This window comes from Lytechinus variegatus, chromosome 7, assembly GCF_018143015.1.
Source record: "Lytechinus variegatus isolate NC3 chromosome 7, Lvar_3.0, whole genome shotgun sequence".
NCBI classification, from domain to species: domain Eukaryota; kingdom Metazoa; phylum Echinodermata; class Echinoidea; order Temnopleuroida; family Toxopneustidae; genus Lytechinus; species Lytechinus variegatus.
In genome coordinates this window covers 43,276,893-43,300,162 of record NC_054746.1, presented here as the reverse complement: position 1 = coordinate 43,300,162, position 23,270 = coordinate 43,276,893, and the positions used below count along the sequence as shown (strand labels likewise).

Below are 23,270 nucleotides of genomic sequence, written 5' to 3'. Positions count from 1 at the left end.
TCGCGAGGTGGTTTCAGACCGCCTCGAAGTTCGCCAGTTCCAGGTATTCTCTGATCGGGAAATTTACCCCGATCAGAAAATACCAGGTATTTTGGTAATGTGAAAGCAAACTACGCGTAATTTCCCCAAAAGAAAATACCCGCTAAATAGTAGGTACTTGGTGAAATTACGAGAACTTTCGTGGGGATTTTTCCAAGGTCGCAGGTATTTTGGCGATGTGAAAGCAAATTACGGGAACTTTTAGCCCAGCGTGTCGTTGGGCGCGGCGGCGTGGGTGGCTGCTGGGCTAGTGATTTTGAATTTCGCGCCTTGCCTGCTTATCAGACCATAATGCGCATGCTCGAAACTTCGGGAACTTATCCCGAAGGATGTGTTTCGGGGCGGTGTGAATGCAGGAATAATTAACGGGTATTTTTTAGCCGAAAACAGTTCCCGTAATTTAACGGGGATTCTTGTGATCGAGGCGGTTTGAAACCGCCTATTGAATCGCGTAGTGGAGGCTTGTTTTCTTTGGCTACTGGCCATGAAATTGATCAAAGGAAAATACATCATCTTAATCCTTGCAGCTAGTTTTTCCAAGAAATTCTAGATGTAATTACGTGTATCAATGAAACCTTTCCTTCTTTGTGAATCATGGGGATAATTTTTTTTTCTATAGGAGGTAGAGATGACAACAATACTAGAGATTGGACCTAACGATCAACGATTTGGATTCTCTGTGATGGGAGGTCTAGAGGAAGGTTTCTTACCGAGTGTTGATGCCATCTTACAAGGTAAGAAGCATGACAATTAGTGATGATAAATTACAATAGCTTGTTCCGGCCCTAAAATACCTGGTGATTTATTTAAATTATACATTTGTCTATGCCATCACCTGCTGTTACAGCACATCCTATCCCAATAGTCAAAGGGCGTGTTAATGCTTCCACTTTTCAGGTCAGAATCAACGTTTTCCTACTTGATTAGTCCAAAACACAGTTGCATCCTTGCTTACTTTCGTTTAAACGATTGTAAAGTTATAAAAGGTGTGTTTTTAAACATTATTTGACCAGAATCAGGGTTTCTAGTGAAGTATAAACAGAACCACTATCGTAAATGTGTTTAAATGAAGTCATTTGGTATGCTTTCTGTGAGATGAAAATCCACAGACAAATGCAGTTACATGGTGCTATTACAGGGAGTTACCTCCATGGAATTATCTCTCATCTCCCTGGTTTTAATAATGACCAATGTACATTTGCATGTGTGAATATCAAATTAAGTAGGGGAGACTGGGGTTAGTTGGAACATGGGGTAAGTTGAAACATTGCAATTTTCTTTAACGCCTGTAAAATAAATTTATGCAATACTGCCCTCAATATATTGCAATAATAATTCAACAATGTTGTATTATTAATAGCAATAAATTGAGGGCAGTATTGCATAAATTTATGCTACAGGCTTTAAAGAAAATTACAACGTTTCAACTTGCCCCTTGTTCAAACTAACCCCGGTCTCCCCTTCTATCACCGTGATCACTACATGTATCACGATGAATGTTGAGGGATTTAAAATACAGAACATGAGTTATGATGAGACATCGCTGAGCCAGAGAAGTAGAATAAAACAAGGCAAAAGCAATTTTGTGTCTCGCCCACGTATAAAAATAACCAGAAATATCGTGATTCGCGAGGGCATGCAACAGAATTGTATCAAAACTTCATTGTAATATGACTGGGATGGAATAACACTTGCCTTAAGAGCCTTGCACGTAAACTTTAATGTTGACCTGAAAATGACCTTTGACCTTATCATGTGACCTCCGACTGCAGCATAGCATACAGGTCCCCCAAGTCCATCTACCATCCAAGTTTGGTTGAAAAGCACCTTACGGTTGCGGAGTTCGGTAAGGTTGACCTGAAAATGACCTTTGACCTTATCGTGTGACCTCCGACTGCAGCATAACATGCAGGTCCCCCAAGTCTATCCACCATCCAAATTTGGTTGAAAAGTGACTTACGGTTGCAGAGTTAGGTGTCATAAGAGAGTCTTGCATGTAAACTTTAACGTTGACCTGAAAATGACCTTTGACCTTACCATGTGACCTCCGACTGCAGCCAAACATGCAGGTCCCCCAAGTCCATCTACCATCCAAGTTTGGTTGAAAAGCGACTTACGGTTGCGGAGTTAGGTGTCATAGGAGAGTCTTGCATGTAAACTTTAACGTTGACCTGAAAATGACCTTTGACCTTACCATGTGACCTCCAACTGCAGCATAACATGCAGGTCCCCCATGTCCATCTACCATCCAAGTTTGGTTGAAAAGTGACCTACGGTTGCGGAGTTAGGTGTCATAAGAGAGTCTTGCATGTAAACTTTAACATTGACCTGAAAATGACCTTTGACCTTACCATGTGACCTCCAACTGCAGCATAACATGCAGGTCCCCCAAGTCCATCTACCATCCAAGTTTGGTTGAAAAGCACCTTGCGGTTGTGGAGTTATGTGTCATTAGATTTGTGACGGACGGACGACATTTGGATCCCTATGTCTTATTTAAACTTTTTTTTTAAAGGAGACACACGAAGAAAATTTCACGAAAGTGATGATTATAGACAAATTATATATGGATGGAAAGGTATTGTCTTTTTATACACAAATATGTCACTAAAAAGTCTTATAGATGTCGTGGAAATGCAAGAAATGAAATTATTAGACACCCTTCTCAGCCCCCCAGACCGACAATCACGCAGCCGAAAACGGTCGAGAATTATGACGTCACACAATCGACGTGCTCATCATCTCTCTGTGCATCATGCACTGAATCACCTTACTGACCTATTCAATATCTTCCGAATTTACCGTTTTCTTCTTCTGTTTTCGACAACTTCAGACCAAACGTGATTCAGAACTGTGTTCCTTTGCCCGTTTTTATTGAATTGTGGACTGTAAAGACCAATTTTGTCCACTGCAGTCGTCATTGTGTTGCTCCACTCCAGTCAGTGAGTGAGTGAGTCGCTGCCCAAATAATTATAAGTAGAGAATCTAATCAAGAACTTGAAAATCAAAAGCAGCAATTAAGAAGTAAGATTTAATAAATACAGGACTGAATAGAATCTCACATGAAAATAAAAAGAGAAAAAAGAGCTGATAGGAATGGGGAAGGAACATAATTAAAAAAAAAAAAATCCAGAACCAAAAAAAAATCAAAGAGTTTCGAACCAGGATCCCCGCACTCATAAAAAAAAACGCGTGCGTACAGATTTGTCCACAGACCATGCTATTATATAGACTGCGTTCATAACGATATATGAACAAAGTGCGTTCGCTGCAGTTGCCTCGCAATGCTTCGGCAATCCAAGTGCAATTCCAATCATTTCGCGATCATATATTGCCGTGTTTTTTTGTGGTTCCTGAACTTGCTAAGTAATTAAATTTCATAATTTTTATTCAGTTGTGAAGACGAATGTCTATGCTTTATATTGATAATAATATCAATGTGGTGCAAGCATGATTTCTAAGTGAAAATATGCTTTGTTTATTCACGTATATTTCTTGAAAACAAATAATTTTTTCTAAGCTAAATATCGGTTACCAAAATATGTTAAATGTGCATTTCATTTTACTGTTCAGAAAATTCAAACTTTTATCTATGTAATAAGACCAATCTTGAGAGGAATAAACTATTCTAAGAGCAAAAAACACTGATTGGAAAGATCGTCTTCAGTGGGCTGCTGTCAGCTCAGCTGCTCACTGCTCGTGGTGTGACGTCACTCAGCTGGAGCTCGCCAGAGGACGGACGAAGGCAGAAATATGCCATGAAAATAAGTCATTTTTGAGAGCTGATTTCTGCAAACTCTAATCACTATTTTAAAAGGTGAAGTTATATATCTGATTAGTAATACTTCCCCTTTACAATGATGACCAAAAAAAGTCATTATAAAATACTTTTGATTCTTCGGTTGTCTACTTTAATACTTTTTTATTTTGTGATATTATTATCCTCACCAGGGTAGAAATTCTATGGCCATGTCAAGTGGCTCTATGCAAATACTGAAATATCATAAATTGTTTCAATTTAAAATAGCAGTCGACTGTAACTACATTCTGAAAAAAAACTTGAAAAAGGCGCGCCCAATTTGACCTTGCTTTCCTGTTCAACTAAAATTACAATGAGAAGCCAGCTGCAGATTGAGATTTCACCTCTGAAAAACAAGCATAAACAGCACTCCCAGAACCACGTTTGCGATTGGCGTTCTGACACGATGTTTGAAAGCGCTGATTCTGGCTCCGCAATGGAAGCATAAACACACCCAAAGTTGGCCCCTCTTTGAGGGAAGCTTTTTCTTCTAATCCAAACATAGAGGAAGACTCACAAAAGTCACATTGATTACTACAATTCTGCTATAAATTAAGTAGATGAGGGGGGAGAAGAGAATAATGTAACTTGACTTTTGTGATTCTCCCTGTGGCTTAAAGGAAAGTAGCTTTTGTCCAAAGTGAACTCAGTTTAGGTTTGAAAGAGCTGCCTAAGGTATTAACTCTTCCCATTGAGCCAGCAACAAGACTCATTTTCAGCTAAAGATGCACATTCTTCTTTCCTGAATACTACAGTGCTTGTAATTTGCTTTAAAATCATAAAAATCTTGACCTTAAAAAAAAAACCACTGCAATACTTTTTTTTGCAAGTTTGAATCTTTAAGAACCTGCCACAGACTAGAATTGCAGCCCAACCTGTTAGAGTCTGGTATCCTGGATCAGCTCAAATAGATGTTTGTTTTGAACTTCTACATACATGACTGACACCACCTTTTGACCTCGTCCTTATGTTTGTTGTCCTGATTCTTCGATGGCATCTTCAGTTAACTGGTATACAAATTTTATAAATGAATGGTTATGAGTGCAATGGACAGAATACTTGGACAGTTGATGATGTCATTGCAAAATGGACTGAATGAACGATATCAAACAACCAATCAAATCACAAGGATCTATCTAGGTGTCATATAATCATCCATATTTGACGAAAAGTGTTTTCTGCAGTAGGAGCAAGCTGGGACGTGAGAGCACGTCCGGGGGGGGGGGGGGGCACTCGACCAAAAAAGTAGTGGCAGTGTGCCGCGGGCGAGACAAAAAACGGGCCTTGGAGCGGGCTAATTTTAAAAAGGAGGGTCCTCGGAACAGGCTTCGGAACTACAAATGTTTGTGAAAACGGGTCCTTGGAACGGATCGCCAGCGTGTGACTGTGTACGCATCCCTATGGAACGGGCATGCGTGTATGATGCAGCTAGCCCGGCGGGTGCGCTCACGCAAAAGCAATGGTCGGGCAGTGCTCTTCGGCCGCTTTTCACCAAAATTGCAGCTCATTGTAGCAGATCAATGCGACCGGAATGGCGTAACGAAAAATATGCCAAGCTTTGGAGCGGATTTCTTTCTTTCTTTTTTTTCAAAAAGAAGAAAATACTATGCTTTGGAGTGGCTTTCTTTGTTCTTTTTCTCAATAAGACAAAAATGCTTTGCCTTGGAACGGAAATTTGAGTGTAAAAATGGGGGTCCCCTTCACGGCACATACCCACTATGCATTATATACTGAGTGCCATTTAGGGCAAGTTCATCTAAGAAGTTATGTAGCAACCTGAATACACCCTCTGTGGTGACTAATAATGCATGACATGGTGACCTGTATGAGGTACAATTTGGATAAAGGAAAGTGAGGAGGTGTAACATTTTCATATTGCTTCCGATTTCTTTGATCATGGTTTTGAAATCAGTTTATTTATTTCCTTACATGTATGTTGGGAACTTATATAGATCCTTAATTTTGAAATGCTGTTTTGGAATACCAGATTCTGACCAGTGCAACGTTGATAGAATCTGGCCTGATAATGATGGTAATCATGTAATGATAATATCAAACTATTTGTCCAGTATCCTGTATACATGTACATGTAGTGCATCCATTATCAAGGAATGTCAATCGCGTTAGAAACATTCTTTCTATACAGTGTACAAGTTAAGAAAATAATTTTATATATTCCACTTAAAGAAAAATGTTAGTGACAGAGAAATATAAATGTAGAAAAAATGCTAATGATACTGTTTAAAAAGGAAGTCCACCCCCCAAAAAGGGTTGGTTTCAATACAAAAGGTAATATCAAATAACAGGGGTGTGAGAGTTCAGATTTTTTTGTTTTTATTTTCAGTTTAATTTCAGCTTATTTTGGCTTTCCTCTGTACTAAAAGTTTCTTATTTCAGACTTTTTCATCATTCTTCAGCTTTTTTCAGATCTTTTTATTTGTGACCACTCATACCCCTGAAATAAGGATAAACATTTCCTTGAAATTGGTTATAAATCTGTATGAAAGCACTCTATGGTAATGCAGTGCAATTGCCCTGGATTTACAGCTGTTACACTGGGTTTCAAGCACTGCACTTACCTAAATGTCATGGAAGTGCACATCCTGGTCTGTTTGCAAATAAGCGAACCTACATGTATAACATTAGCCATGACTCTTATGATTTCTTTCGATTTCGTAAATTTGTAATATGAAATAATTTTTATTTTTTTCCCTCATAATGTGAAAGATCGTTTGATACCTTCCTGAACATGTGGAATTGCCATGTTTTGTGATTCAAGGAAGAGTTTTCTATTTGGCAAATCTGCACCATGGACACGTTTTATGATCTATAATTCTATATATAAAATACAAAGAGAGAGTGAGTGTGTGACATCATTGGCTCTCTCGTTTGCATCATGGAGGTAGACCTCTATGTAAGCCTAACTGCTGTGAAAAATATGTTAAACTTTTAAGTGTTACTTTTTGATGAAATTTCCAAAATTATACTTGTTGATTTTTCTCTAATCCAGGGCTCCACACTAACCCCTTTTTTTCTACTGGTCCAACTTGTTCATGTTGGACCAGTGAGTAGATACCCAATTTTTACTGGTCCAAACATGAATTTTACTTGTCCCGAAAAATAAAGAAAAGGATAAATAAAAAGACTTGAATTTATTTGTTCTGTCTTTTATTGCTATTATTGCCCCCTAAAAACATACATACAGTGCACGCACAACATAATTCATGAGAGAAATCTAAGAGAGCCATTTTGTTATAACACCAGAGCCATTTGATAATTTACAAATGATCTGAAAATACCATTTGTATCAGTTTGATATATAAATAAATACTGAATTGAATTGAATTGAATATATTTTATTGGTCATGTCGGACCAGCAATTGTGGCTATTTCTGAAAGTTACTGGCCTGGCAGCCATTTTACTGGTCTGGGGGCCGTTTCATAAAGCTGTTCGTAAGATAAGAGCGACTTTAAGAACGACTGGTGAACCTTTCTTATGCGCTTAACCATCGCCAATGTATATACCATTTACCACAAAAAAGGATCACCAGTCGTTCTTAACTTAAGAACAGCTTTATGAAACACCCACCTGGAACCGTCAGACCAGTGCCAGTGTCGCACGCTGTCTATTCATCCGAATAAAAACTTTTAGTTTGGGTGGACTTAACCTTTAATACACATTGCAAATCAAAATATGAAATGCTGTAACAATGACTATTATTTATAGTACAGGGATATATACATGTAACCCGGACATGTAACTTAAGTGAATGAATTTGAACAGATACATGGCAAAGTGTAAGGGTTATAAACTACAAAATATTATTAACTTAAACCTTTTTTTATAATGATGAAGATACCAAGATTTATGATTTACACATTATGTGTACACATGATGTGAAACTATAGCAAGAATTTAAATGCCAAGACATTGAACTTACAGTGTATACGTGTAGTTTCTAAATGATAAGCAGCCTCCATGGCTGACATAATCTCACCCAGAAAGTCTTCTGTCAAATTGAGATTAAAATCTAAAGTAGACTCCACCCGAATTGTGATGAAAATTAACTGTCACTATCCAAAGAAATCTGCAATAGAAGTGATTTTCTCTCTCTCTCTTTCTCTCATATTACTTGGGTAGATTTATTTGTCATTTGGTTGCTCATGGTATTTATATTGAATACTTCCTTTCTAGGGGTTGAGATGATTTGCATGGAGGCTAAATGTCTCTTTTCATGAATGGAATTCATGCAGAAAACATATATGCACTATAAACACAAAAGCTCCTCTTTCTTAAAGAAAAAAAAATAATTGAAAAAAGTATTAAAGAAACTGACTGAAGAAAATACTTGGTAGTCATAGCGAAATGGAAATTGGCATGTAAATTATTAAATGTTCAATATTGTTATTTTCACACTGTGTGTTTTCCAATGGAAGGAAAGAGAGACAGGCTTGATTAAGAAAAAAACATTTTATCAGTATTAAAGGGGAATCCAACACAAATAAAAATTTGTTTTTAGAGAAAAAGGAAAATCAGACAAGTTGGTAGGTGACAGTTTGAACATTATCTGATACACAGCAAGAAAGTTCTCAATTTTAAAAGTTGTGATAATTGGTAGTCACTAATCCCATGAAGACTTCAAATTGGCTGCTTATGTGATGTCATCTAATATTTTTTTAAATGGGTGTTTAGATAGATGACATCAAAATACAGTTAGGTCATATCAAATGACCTGACCGTCATATCATCTTAATGGAAAGTGCGAGTCTTTAGGTCAAAGGTCTTGATGTGTTCATTATGCATATTGGTTTCTGCACGACATTAAGTTCAATCATATTGAATGAATTTCTGATCGCATTATCAAAGTGAGGGCATCTGTGTCTTTTGTCCTTTGGACATGTCAAATTTATTTTTCTCCTTTCCAACACAACATGCTATGACCAAGGCTGAATTCCTCTGAAAATTCCCTAGTTTTGCTGAAAGGGTATGTAGGGTGCATTAATTGGGGGCGTCATGGTCTAGTGGTTATGACTTGTTTTTATTATGAGGGATGTAGTTTGAAAGTGATTTACCCACATTTTGCTGCACTCAACCCAGGTGAGGTGAATGGGTACCTGGTAGGAAGATATTCCTGGAATTATGCTTGAGTACCTATTTGGCGGCTTGGCTACATTTGAGGTGTTAATTATGATACCAAGTAAAGATACTCATAGTATTATAACTGCGCTATATAAATGGTCCAGATTACTATAGTATTTCTTTTTTGACAATCAAAACAATAATAATTACCAGTATAGATATTTACAATTGTAAAGAAAAGATCAATAAAAAAGGGATCCATAACAAATATAAACATGTAAACATATAAGCAGGATAGGAAAAAGTTAGTTGACTTACTTTATTATTATCAATATGTTGAATTAATAATCTATCTTATGGCTCCCTCACAGGCCCCTGAACATGTATGTACCCCAAATGTTATGAAATTTTGGGACTTCTGCCTTCTGGGCTATATTGCTAATATAGGTTTCCCATAACAATATGAATCCCAATTACTCAATATGAATACTGTGACTTGCTCTACTATTGTTTTCACATAATTTTAGACAGTGTATAACATGTTAAATAATGGGTCTAATTGATATCTAAAATGATGCTTCAATTTTCATAGCAAGATTTTTCTGGTAGATGTCACATTATTAAAAGAAAATTTTATTCAACTATAGTGTTTGCTGATGATTATTTTGTCTTCTTTGGGAGCCTACATGTAATATGAGAGAGGTTCGACCAGAATAATAGTATTACGTGGAAGTAAATGTTAGACATGTGCCTCCATGTACATGTTTATTTTTGTAGCTCTAGAGAACAATTTGTGATTCATTTCTCATAAAAGGTCAAGACAAACCAATTTTACACTAGCTGAAACTGAACTTAATGTCAGTGGCTACATGTAATTCTGTCGAAGGCATCTTGGTAAAGGGTCACACTCTCACATTTTAGTCAAGATTAGATAAGTGTAGTGGCCATATTTGATTTTTTTTAGTCATTGATTCTTTTTTAAAGTGTGATTTTTTAGCATGTTTCTTACTAATTAAGTGCTTGGATTTTAGGAAGCCATATTAGACAAAGACTATTCTGAAGCGTTAGCCTATTCTATCCTTGCATCCTTGAGAACTGCTTTAATAATTACAAAAATGAACACCAAATCAAAGTACATTGTAAATGTCACATTTCCAAATTCCAACAAATGTATATTCCCCTCATCATACTAGTACTTCATAACTGTTTTCAGGCATACGCATTCTTATCTAGTATTGAATTGGAACAGTTATATGCACTGACATGTACATGTAGGCTACATAGGGAATTTACCAGAAATTGTAAGAGGCTTTAATATGTGATAAAGTTGCATGTAAGTTAATCCCTCTGAAAATCATCTGGAAAGTAAACAGGAACAAAGCTGCTTCAGTTTCCTTGCTACCTGTAGCCTGGCCTATATACACATCCAAGCCAGATTGATGCAATACTCAACAGGCCAGGGGGAGGGGCTTGTGAACTAATATCAAGAGTCTGTATGAGTGTATGCATATCGTATCTCTGCGGGTGTATGGGGGAGATTGTGGTTCCATACTGCGAGTGTATCTTTACTTCCCAAGTCGAACTCATAAAAGCTGGCAGTGTCACCGAAGAGGTCATTCTACCCATTCTATGGAAATATTTTCTATACTGATGGATAAACTTTGTTTGTTGATGAGTTTCTTTTGGTCGAAAAAGGATCCTGGCATTCCTTGGAGTTTGCAAACAATAGTGGTGGTGGTACTGGACCATAGCTAAACTCTGATTATTCTTATCATATTGTTTGCCATCCCATTCCTTATTGAGTATCATAAAGTCTTCAATCATAGAGAGTGTCACTGTAAATGATCTTTCTGTAAAAACATCTACCAACATTCCAGCTCTACATGTTAGAGGGGTGATGTTCCATTGATTAGGTAGACCTGCATCCGATGTGAAAGATGTACCGGAGTTTTTACCCGAGAGATAAATGCTTTCATCTTCTTAGTGTGCTCAATTGCTGCTTGACCTTGTTATTTGCTCTAACAGCGCTGATCATTTGGGAAGACATATCTTGAGACTGAGGGTAGGAATCAATATCCTGTCAGCCGGTGCAAGTTCATGGTTGAATGATGGACAAAATAAGTATATCCTCAAATTACGTGCTTAATTTCTGCTCAGACCTTGATGCTTGTGCAGCTGGCGATGTATAGTTCAATGAGAATCTTCCTGACAGGACACTTGATTAATTTCTGTTCCAACTTTATTAATCATGTTAATTAGGTTACATATTGGCTCTGCTCTGTCTACATGATAGGAATACATCTTTATCTGGATATACATGGAGCTTCATCCTATTTGACCAATGATAATACTCTCTAGTCTTCAGTGGATTGTCATTTGGCAAGAGTGCTCCTTTCTGTAAAACTGCTCTGTGATGCATAAGTTTTTTTTTAAATTGTCTATTGAGGGATTTGATCTAACGCAAAGACAAGACCATGGATTTACATGTATTTTGATTTTGTGATCATTTTGGATTTTGTTCAGTATACTCTTTCATTGTGTGGGTGCTGTAATTGTTGGCAATAACAAGAATAGATGTACTCTTCAGTTACTACAATTCTCTTGAAGATATTTTTGCAGTGTTGATGAAATAGACTCTGATAATCAAAGGAATAGTTTCTGAGGAGTATTATTGAATGATGGGTGTGCCTGTAGAATCCAGTTCCCCACCCTCCAATCAAAACCATAGGAAGAAAATGATGGACATAGGAGGATACATGATCATGCTGGCTGAAATGAAGAACAAAAAGATCAAACTCTATGGTAAGCCCATTATAGTGGTCTAGACATACCATAAGTCGTTTATTTCTTGGAGTTTACTTCATTTTTTTTTTTTGGGGGGGGGTCTCATTAGCATAGGAAAAGAAGCAAACAGTAGATGAACACTGCATACATTTTTGCGAGGGTAGAACAATTGTTGAAATGAAATTATTTGATTACCATTTAATGGTACTATTTAAAAGTCACTAAATGTCAGATCACAGAATTGAGATAAAAAAATATTCCAGTTCAAGTGTTAGGATACATGGATGAGAATGGTGTCCATGTCCACAGATCAATAATACATGTCAAAATCATTGATTTTACACTTGAACATGAAACTTCATACACTTCATGAATTATGTCATGCAAATACATTTCACTTCATTTTACAAAATCTTGGCCTGTATGTAAATAAGGCTGCTATTGTCACACACTATTTGTCTTATAACTTGTATTACAGTTCACTCCTCTTTCTCCTTTTCACATGTTTCCTTCTTTTCCGTATCCAAATTAAAATCAAACTTTGATCTTTTATGTATAAAATTAGATCCATCTTCCACCCTTTATAATTTCATCAGGGCAGTTTTTACAAGTTTGCTTTTTATGGATGACCTATCTGACTTCAGTTAAGCTATTTATATAACTAAAGCCGTGTTTATGCTTCCACTTTTCAGGCCAGAATCAGCGTTTCCAAATGTGATTAGTCCAAAACACGGTTGCATCCATGCTTACTTTCATTTAAACGCTGTTTCAAAACGCCGATCGTAAACTCACAAAAAGGTGTGTTTGTAAACGTCGTTTGACCAGAATCAGGCTTTCTGGGGAAGTATAAACAGAACCACGATCATAAACGTGTTTAAATGACGTCATTTGGTACATGCTTCCGGTGAGATGAAAATCTGCGGGCAAATACAGTCGTATTGCTCCATGTTATCTCCACGTAATAACAACAATCCGAAAAAAAAACTTTCGAAAAAAGGCGCGCTCAATTTGACCTCGCTTTACAATGCGAAGCCAGCTGGAGATCATGATTTGCTCTGAAAAGTTAAGCATTAACAGCACTCCCAGAACCACGTTTACGATCGGCGTTTTGAATCGACGTTTGAAATCGCTGATTCTGTCCTCGCAATGGAAGCATAAATACACCCTTATTTACTTGACTGATTGTATTGCTACAGGTGTATGGTACTTGTTTACTTTTTATTGGTTTGTGATTTCATGATTATGCATTTATTGTAGTGGGGTTTTAGTATGTGAAAGAAAGAAATACAAAAATAAGTGAAATGAAATGATCATATTGTCAGGTATTTAGTGTTTTTTTTACAAACCAGGTTAATTATTGGATGTACATGTAAAATAGAATTATTTCAAATAACAAAATACAAGTGATACAATGACTGTTTGACACCATTGGCCCTGTGAGACAAACAGTCATTATTTACCTCCAAGTGAACTCTACTTACCCAGACAATTGATTTATTTTGTTTTGCGCAAACAGTCAAAAAGTCAGGGAAATTCATGCAAACGCACTTGAGCATGTCGACTGAACTTTCAAAACTATTTTTTTGTATTTTTTTCTATTCACTCATCGGAATATTTTACTTACAAAAGGGATTTGTGTATTTTGTAAAGGCTTCTGTATGTAAGAAGTTTATAATTATTTATTATCATAAATGAGTATTTGACAGGGAATGGGGGCATTTGTTCAATAGTCTCACTCAAAGGTCAGTCAAATCTTTGAAGGCATGGTAGTACTGTAACTCTTTCATGAATTTATCCTTAAATAGTCCGGATTGAATACAGATCAGAATAATGCAGCTCGGCGATATACATGTATGTCTGTCTTGCATTATGAAGTCAGAAATAGTGTGCATTATTTTTTAGTGCAGCAAGGGAAAGAAGTGTGGCTTACAATAAGTCTTTAGGTGGTTTCAGACCGCCTCGAAGTTCGCCAGTTCCAGGTATTCTCTGATCGGGAAATTTACCCCGATCAGAAAATACCAGGTATTTTGGTAATGTGAAAGCAAACTATGTGTAATATCCCCGAAAGAAAATACCCGCTAAATAGTAGGTACTTGGCGAAATTAGGAGAACTTTCGTGGGGTTTTTTCCAAGGTCGCAGGTATTTTGGCGATGTGAAAGCAAATTACGGGAACTTTTATCCCAGCGTGTCGTTGGGCGCGGCGGCATGGGTGGCTGCTGGGCTAGTGATTTTGAATCTCCCGCCTTGCCTGCTTATCAGACCACACTGCACATGCTCGTAACTTCGGGAACTTATCCCGAAGGATGTGTTTCGGGGCGGTGTGAATGCTGGAATAATTAACGGGTATTTTCTAGCCTTAAAAAGTTCTCGTAATTTAACGGGGATTCTTGTGATCGAGGCGGTTTGAAACCACCTATTGATGCATATTTAACAAAACAAAACAATAAAACAAACAATATTGAGTCCTTTTAAAAGCAAAACCCAAGTATTGGGACATATTTGGGTCCTTTAACCTTTCTTGAATCAAATTAAGCTGCATCTGATGCACATCTGCAAATTCATAAAATAGGCATTATTGAGAAAAATACTTTTATGCAAGAACTCAGTAGATTATTAAATAATCCCGTTACAATTATATCATAATGCACACACAATTCACACACCCTTTTTGTCTTGGTGATACAGCAAAAGTAAGACATAGTGCTGATTTTCCAACCACAGTAGCATTATCAACATCAATTTCATAACCAAAGTTAAGATTTTGAAATTTCTAATCTATTTAAACTTATTTTCTCTTTGGTAAGCTGGATACTATTGCTGATTATTGTAGAAATTCAAGAAAAATACAAATTGAAATTTTATTATCAATGCTTGACAGTATCTTATCATAAATGCCTATAAAAATAATGGACTTTGGAGTCGCTGACATTTGGACATTTCAAGAATGATTAATTGATTGCATGATACAGATGAGATTGTGGGGGATGTTCCACTTGTTTTTTGTATTTTATTTGATCTTCATCATCTTCTTTGTCTTCTACTATTTCTCCTTCTTCTTTTCCTTCTCCATCTTTTCCTTCTTGGTTTTCTTTCCCTTTCTCTTTTTTTTCTCTTATGTTTTTCTCCCTCTTTGTTTTTCTTCTTGTACTTAACCTCATCAGCTGTTTGATGCTTCAAAAATATTAATAGCAGCGATTGCAGGAGTAGTAGTACATGTAGCATTCCGGTATAGTTTTCATTACAAAGTCTTCACAAAAATGATATATGTACCATTGTACTGTACATGTATATGATTATACAGATCTAACCATACTTAACAAAAAATAATAATGTCCTTGTCTCTTCCAATCCCTTCTGTTTGGTCTCCTAAATGGTTTGCTCATTAGTGTCACCAATTACAGCTTTAATTACATACATGAGGGTTAATTATTGACTGGGGTAATATCCTGACCAAACATATGCTCATAAGTCCCTTTTAAATCGGTTCTTGACTTTTAGAAATAGTATTATTTAGATATTTTTTTGCATGGAATGTATTAACGCCTCGCATGATGAATTATATTTTAGTAATAACTGCAGAATAGGAAGGACAGGCGGTATCTCCCTTGTTTCTAATGTAATTTTCTGTAAACTTTTCCTTGCGCAGCTCTGATCAGCTCTTTTAATGCTCCTAAAACCCTGTGCACAAAATGTGATGTGATTGCACTAAGATCCGATTGGAACAATTTGCCAATTGCATATCGGTGCATTTGCATTGCAGGCCAGCTCTGCAAAACCCTGCATCTCCATGGTGCCTCCTTCTTGCACTGATGCAAGGCCAATTTGATGAACTTTTTTTTTCTGTCTCGGATTTGCAATTTTGCCCCAGATTTTGGGTTACAACATGCTTATTTCAGATTTTTAGACTTGAATATCAATTTAAATTCAAAATTTGAGATCTACGTGTATACTTGACCGATAAGCATTGTTCAACCTCAGCTCTGAAGCAGTTACACCAATCAGGCCAGTTAAATAAGATGTTATTTTCCAATTTACTATGTTGAGTTGTGTGAATATCCAGCGCAACAATCCAATCAGGCGACTAAGTCAAACTCTACGCGGCAAGACCAGAAGAAACTATGTGCTGCAGAAAGTTGGTCATGATTTCATTGTCTAGGACAAATCTGATCAGGTGAAATTATTAAAATTGCAGAAAAATCACAGAAAGCTTTGACATGTCGAATGACTAAGATTTGGTCGGTGATTTTTCTGCAACAAGACGGATTGCAGCTGCAGAGCACTGCAGGTTGGGGCACATTCTAATATTTTGTTGCAATCGCATCGCATATAGTGCGCTAGGCTAAAAGGTAATCTTGTTCCCATTTCATAAACCCATCCTCCAATTAGCCGTCTAAGAGTAATGCGGATAATTCAATAAAAATTGCGTTCACAAACTCCGAAAATAATCCGCACTATTTTTACGAGCGACCGTCCAGAAAAAGGCGGATAATCGTCATGACAACTGGACACGCCCCCTCCGATGCGATGGAGTTGGAAAAGGGTGACCTTGTCACCGCACCATGGCAATTATCCGCATTATTTGGAAATGCGTTCATTAAGTCAAAATCTGGTCCCAATGCTGCTCTTATGTGGATAATAGCAGCATCAAAATAATGCGGATAACTCTGGTCCTCCTCCGATTTTACGACCAAATTATGCTGCTATTAGCCGAATAATTGGGTTTATGAAAGGGGTATTATGCTGGTTCTACCCATGGACCTATTACAATTGTTATAGGTCCATGTTCTACCATAGGTACATTAGACCAGCGGGATGGGGGTATGTTTGCTACCTCTGGCCAGGTCTGAGCTAGTAAGCGAAATGTCTGAACTGCGGTTAAATTTAAGAAATTGGTGGTGTAGTGCTGTTGTGATTTAGTTTTAAACTTGCTTGTGGAGAGTGAAAACTAGTGCTGATGTTTTATTTTTGCCCCAAAACTTTTTGATGGTTCACAGTCAGCGCAACTAGTACCATACAAGTGTGCCGTTACTTCTATGTATTCCTGAAGCTTAAGTTAGTTATTTTAGAATTTAATGCACATCAATATTATTTTTCCACCTCAAAGAAACCTACTAATTTTGGAGCTACCAGATTCTGACTATAATTTATGAATCGCATGTTTGAAGCAGAATTGATTAATTTCTTTCAATATTTAATGTGACCATTTCGATGCTTGATCTAGCAGAAAGCATTGAAGATTGAGTTCATTTACATATATAAACAGATATCACATTTTTATATTTTATTGGTCCAGATTGATGGTGGGTGAGTATTCTATTAGCCCCTAGCCTAGGCTTGATATGAGTTTTCCTTTATTATACAGGTTCCCCAGCTGATCGAGCAGATCTTGAAATTGGAGATGAAATCTTAGAGGTCAATGGAAGGTCATTAGAAAATGCAACCCATGAAGAGGTCATTGCACATATTCATCAGGTAAGTCTAGTCTTTTTTTCACTTCTGATCAACACTGAAATAGTCCTATAAGCACCCCCCCCCCCGAAATTCCTGATATCTAGTATGGTAGTTTGGAATTATACGCCATATAAGTTGCATGCATACAATACCATTTGTCACAATTTTTACTAGATCACCAAATAAAATGCTGATAGTCTATCGTGAATTCAATTTTAAAATAGCCATAACTCACTGTTCATTTTCTTTCAAACATTTATCATGGCACTTCTTTTTCTTATATATATATATTTTTCTCCTTTAGACGAATCATATTATTACCAAGGTTGGATTCTCCCTTTAAACATTTTCTCTTGAAATTATTGATCATTGTAACTATTCAAATCTCGCTTTAAATAAAAGTTCATAAATTCAGTGTGATGTTCCCATGTGTGTAAGATCACAAAGATTTGATGTTCATTTGGGGTTAATTTTAAGAATGTAATTATGTAAGTATTATTCCTCTTGTCTGTTTTCCAGTGTGTAAAATCAAGAACAATAAATCTGCGAGTTAAAAGGAGGACCATTAGAGATGGAGGTAAGCTAAATATGATTTTTTTTTATTAATTTTCAATTAATGTTTTTATCGTGGATAAAATTGTAAAATATTCCATTGCATTGCATGATATACAAGACAGTGCCAATGAAATTGTGATTTGTGGAGCTGAATGAATTGAATAGTTGAATCTGACGTGTGCTTATTTGACCCCACATCCCAGTATCCTGAATATTTATGCCCTCTACCACTTTTTATCAGTACCTCACTTTGCACCTCATTGAAGCCCAAAGGTCCCATTTGATAAAATTTACAACTATTTTAACTCTTTATGAAATGGGTTCCAGATTTAAATTTCTATCAAACTTGGGATATCGGGTCAAATTCATGGTCAGTAAAACTTGGCACTTGTCCAAATATCCCCAAATAGCTAGATTTGGAATTTGTTCTCATGGACAGAGGCATCAAAAGCACATAATAAATCTTTTAGAAATTTATTGACTCAGGATTCTCACTGGAGGAACCTGCACACATAAATATAAATTAGCTACAGAGGGGGTACTTTACAATCAATAGAAGGACATGGTTGTCATGAAATGTGTGTTTTCCTGTTTGATAACAGTGTAATGGATTGTTGTACAAATAGTTGTCATTAAAGGACAAGTCCACCCCAACAAAAACTTGATTTGAATAAAAAGAGAAAAATTCAACAAGCATAACACTGAAAATTTGATCAAAATCGGATGTAAAATAAGAAAGTTATGGCATTTTAAAGTTTCGCTTATTTTCAACAAAATAGTTATATGAACGAGCCAGTTACATCCAAATGAAAGAGTTGATGACATCACTCACTCACTATTTCTTTTGTATTTTATTGTATGAAATATGAAATATTCTCATTTTCTCATTTTCTCATCATTGTCCTGTGAAACAAAGTTTTATTTTGCCCTGAACACGTGGAGTTTATTTTGTGCTTCAGGCAAGGAGGTCCTAATCGTCAAATTCGTAAAAATTGAAATATTGTATAATTCAAACAATAAAAAAACAAAAGAAATAGTGAGAGAGTGACATCATCGACTCTCTCATTTGGATGTAACTGGCTCGTTCATATAACTATTTTGTTGAAAATAAGCGAAACTTTGAAATGTCATAACTTTCTTATTTTACATCCGATTTTGATGAAATTTTTAGCATTGTGCTTATCTGATTTTTCTCTATTGATTCAAATCAACATTTTTCTGAGGTGGACTTGACCTTTAAAGATAAATTCCAGTTTTGGTCACAATCTCAAAATGACTTTTGACAGAATCTTATATAATGACCACCCAAGTGTTTGTTTGTATGAATAAAAAATATGTGCCAAAGGATTCTGGAAGAAATTGTGTATTGTCTTTATTCCAGCAATAATAATACACTGTCCCATTTGTGCCTGTCTTTGTTGGTGATATTCAGTGTGAACATTTTCAGCGTTTACGTAACTTTACCAGATCTAGATCCTCAATGATATTCTGACAATTAAGCCTAGTTTTACAGACTTTCTCATGAAATCAGTGTTTACTGCAACTACTGGCATTTCTCTTTAAATGCAAGTAAAACATGAAACAAACTTCCATTTCAACCAATCCAGACTGGTGTACTGTATTTGTGACTTGCTTGTAATATTTTGAGTTGTATATAAGTGCAACTTTCTACAGCCCCCCTCCCCCTGCCCATGGACTCTTGCTTGTGCATAAAGCAAGATAATTGTCCTTGTCAAATCATGTCCAAAACAATATGAGGAATTTGATACATGTAGGTTTGCTGTGATAGATAAATTAATAAATGGTATACATGTAATTGCATTATGATATCACAAAATCTTGTTCCCTTTCTTTTCATACTTTAGAGGCAGTTTAGTGCCTGTTTATGGAATTTACTGTAAAAACAAAAAAGCTTTTTTCTATAATGAAAAAGCTTTTTTTTTATAATAAAAAAAAATTATGGTTATTTGATAATGAAAAAGAGTAACACTAACATTAATTAAGTGAATTAGAGGTTTTCATAATAAAGCAGGTTCAATTTTATATCATAACTTGAACATAAGATTCTGAGTGATGTGCATTGGCACTCGCAAAACAATTAGATAAAATGTAAATGACATACAGCTGCTTGCAGTGCACATATAGATATGTATCTTTGGCATAATGCACTTGACATTACACATAGGACACTCCCTGCAATAATCATATTTAAAATAGCAACATAATGTTATATCAGCTGTACTGGCATTCTACTCTCACTAGTATCGTATAGTGTCTAGCAAGTAGTGGTAATGAAGACATAAATATGGCAGTCTTCATTTGCTATTTAAAAAACACTGCCTTGGAAAAGTATGGTACATAAAAGCATTTATTTTTTGTTTGAGATATAATGATCCGGTGGTTTGGAGATATTAGAAAATTAAATTCAGAGTATTCTCAGGGGGGGTGATATTTAGGAATATAATATACATGTATAAATATAGGATTAAATATAAAATCAAATTTGGTCTTAAAAGTTGCGCGAGACTTGAAGGAATAAAGTCATGAAACGTCGCAGCGTGATCTTTTGGCATTACAGAGTTATCATGACAATGCAATGTGGAGGGGGGAGGCGGGGCTGGATAGGGTTAAACCTCCTCAACTATATGTTTGGAGTTCTTTTGGTTACAGCCTGCCTCCCACAAAAAAAATGATTGAAAACATATTTTCATGTTATGATTGATATTTATTCATCTGCCAAAGGTTAGAAATGTGAATTACGTCTTTTAATACTCATTTCTGGTAACATGCCTTTATTTAAAAGAATATTAAAGTACCGGTAATTGTATTTTGATGATATTATCAATTATAATGATAACGATGGTAAATAATGATAAGTTAATGATAATAGTGATGAAAATAATAATGATAATGATGATGATGATGATGATGATAATGAGAATTATAGTAAGAATAATAAGGATGATAATGATGATGGTGATGATAATATTAATAATAATAATGATAATGATGATGATTATAATAACAATAATACTATTAATGTAATAGTAATAATGATATCAATAATAATAAAATAATTTTTATTAGGCATACCATTTCCCATTCTAAGTGTCCAGCAAGAAAGGAGAAGAATTTTTATATACGAGCCTATTGGGATAATTAAAGGTGTGAGCAACCAATTCAAAATAAAGTTTGTAAGTGATCAGACCATGGACCTCTATGGAAGGGAGTATGAACAGACAAAAGTAAATATATTCTCCCCTCATGATACAAATGGAGTAGTCCTTGTCACAAAGGAATGTAAAGAATGCAGGTCTAGAAGGAAGGTCAAATGAGTAAGGAGCTGAGATTTTCACAATGTAGTCTTTGTGTTAGCCCTTTTTTATGAAATTATGTATAAATCAGTCTGGATCAGATATTTTAGTGTACCATGGGGCTCGTACAGGCTGATTAGCTCATGTTATATTTTACCACACCTGTATACTGAATCTTGATCATGGTCTAGTGCTCAGCGACGTACAGTTGGTGAAGTGTATTATTGTCACTAAAGTGTGAAATGTAGACTGTGATTGTGAGTGCTCTGATCTCTGAATTACATGTAATGTATGGGTATGGTGTAAATAGACACTGAGTAGCAGGGAGTGAAATCATGCATACGCTGCCACCTCCACTAAATTCTGTGGCAGAACAACTGGTGTGTTATTGTGTGCATGTTCAGTCATAATAGGACGCTGGATCTATAATTTACATGCTACTTCTGCAGATAATACATGCATACTACTCTCTTTTTTGGATATATTTGAATGATCTTTGCTGTACTTGAGTAAAGTAGTCCGGCAGTATTGCAGTTCTTGTTATGGATTTATGGTCGTGCACAAAGAGCTAGAGCCACTGGTGGTTGTGATACGTACTTATGTTATGTGTAGTGTCAGAAAGGTTAGTATGCATGATGCATTGCTTTAAGTCTGCCCAGCTTGCCTGTGCATTTATCTTCACAATTCTACTAGCAGGACATTATGGACATGTATGCCAACAAAGCAAAAGCTCAAACATGTCAAAGTCTTATAAAAATTATGAGGTGTGTTTACAAGTGTACAGACTAGTAGGGGCACCATATCTTAAATAAAGGGGTACCTGTTGCCCCTTTAATACCAGAATTAGATGGCCTCCATTTCTCCCGAACATTTCAACTTTCGGCAATTTCATGAAAATGCTACCTTTTATCTCAATTCCTAAAGAAAACCACCCGAACTTCATCATGTTCTTAAACATAATTAATGTAAAGTACAAGGATGTTTTATATTCATTATTTCAGAATGAGTTTTCATGTAAAATCAAAAATTCATTTTTTAAATCACTATTGGACTTGGAGCATACACATTCATTTTATTCATTGCCTATTTTTTAATAGTGATTGTAATGATGAAGCACTGGGGGAAAGTTACCATTGCTTTTAACAAAAGAAAAGTTTATTTCTTCATCTTTAACATTTGAAAAACCCCACATAATTAACCAATAAAAATGCATACAAAACAGGATTTTTGTGTTAAATTCTCCAGTCCTACATGTATTTGCTTGAGAGATAAAAATTGTGGCTAGGGTCATTCCTCAGGGCCAGGGGTCCATTGCAGAAAGAGTTGCATTTAAACGCAAGTCAAAAAAATCAATTGCAAGTCCCAAATGCGCGCTACTGATTGGTTGAAAATCAAGTTGCTCATGACTCTTTAGAGTTGTGATTGATTGCAACTCTTTCTGCAACGGGCCCCAGGTTGCCCTACAGTGTATCTCTGTTTTAATACAGGTCATAGAATTTTAGCATGGAGTAGTATAAGACCCCGTTTTGGTTCTCACTGCTGTTCTAAAAGTAGTTTACTGGAAACTAGTGTAACGTGTAATGAGAACGGTCGAAGCGATCTTCCAAACTGGTTAAAAAACCACCTCGCGATGTAGTTTTGAAGATCGCTTTGCCTCGTTAAACTGGTTTTAGTGTAAGTGAGGACACAACCGTTCTTTTGGAACCGATCTTGGCATGTTTTGAGCGTACTACTCCACACACTGTATGTGGAATGCCTATGCTGCGGTTTCGAATTTCTTGTGAAAGATGTTACCCCACTGAGTGTTCCCACATCAACAAGACTGCTAATATGTGAAGTGGTTTTGAAAACCACTTTCGGGTGATCAAATGGGTACGCTAGCAAAACGATCTTCAAAACTGGTTTCTTGAACTGGTTTCCAGTAAATCCAGTTAGCCAGTTTAAGAACGTACAATGAGAACAGTGTTTAACTCTTCGTTCGACATTCCCCATGCCATGCTATATTTACTGTTTTCACTGTATGGTTCCCCCCCCCCCCCTCCCCCCATGTTGCTCATTTGGCTAGCTTTTTTTATAGCTAGGTTTGTACAAAGAAAAACTGGGTGATTTTCTGCTCTTCAATTACGCATTTTGTCTTCACTTCTATTGCATAGGGACATTATATATTTTCATGCCAGCTTGTATTGATGAAACCTACAGATCTTGAAAAATTTCTGTCGTCATATTTTATTTCCTGCTTTGTTTGAC

The 23,270-nt window shown here is 36.1% G+C and overlaps 1 protein-coding gene across 2 annotated transcripts in view; it reads left to right on the top strand.

Annotated features, from left to right (window-relative positions):
- LOC121419386 (MAGUK p55 subfamily member 5-like) overlaps positions 1-23,270 on the top strand; it is a 53,563-nt gene that overhangs the window by 13,590 nt on the left and 16,703 nt on the right. Inside the window, exons 3-5 of one of the 2 annotated variants that reach the window (XM_041613840.1) lie at positions 659-773; positions 17,066-17,175; positions 17,674-17,731. In XM_041613840.1, the coding sequence (XP_041469774.1) occupies positions 659-773; positions 17,066-17,175; positions 17,674-17,731 (283 nt within the window). Of the gene's footprint in view, positions 1-658; positions 774-10,689; positions 11,721-17,065; positions 17,176-17,673; positions 17,732-23,270 lie in introns of those variants that run through there. The other variant, XM_041613841.1, reaches the window with a different exon arrangement.